The 214-nt window shown below is 56.5% G+C and overlaps 1 protein-coding gene across 1 annotated transcript in view; it reads right to left on the bottom strand.

Moving 5' to 3' along the window:
* Positions 1 to 156, bottom strand: part of ETH_00040720 (uncharacterized protein) — a gene marked incomplete at both ends in the record, with an annotated part of 1528 nt that extends 1372 nt beyond the window's left edge. The window contains one exon of the mRNA XM_013375148.1: positions 3 to 156. Coding sequence (XP_013230602.1) covers positions 3 to 156 — 154 coding nt within the window. The remainder of the gene's footprint in view (positions 1 to 2) is intronic.
* Positions 157 to 214: the final 58 nt, after the last annotated feature.

The raw sequence follows: 214 nt of genomic DNA, 5'->3' as shown, positions 1-214 counted from the left end.
CGTTAGTGGCTTCTGCTGCTGCTGCTGCTGCTGCTGCTGCTTCTCCTGATGCTTCTGCTGCTGCTGGCGCTGGTTGTCCTTTTTCTGCTGCGGCTTCTGCTGCTGCTGCTGTTCTTGTTGCTGCTGCAGTTGCTGTTCCTGGCAGTGCAGGCACATCAGTGTAGGTACACCCCGAGCTCCTGTACTGCTGCTGCAAATGGGGAAACATGTGTTG

The sequence above is a fragment of the Eimeria tenella genome, genomic scaffold, assembly GCF_000499545.2.
Source record: "Eimeria tenella Houghton genomic scaffold, Eth_scaff2563, whole genome shotgun sequence".
NCBI lineage: Eukaryota > Apicomplexa > Conoidasida > Eucoccidiorida > Eimeriidae > Eimeria > Eimeria tenella.
Note: the sequence above shows the minus strand (reverse complement) of the source record. Positions and strands in the feature narration are given on the sequence as shown.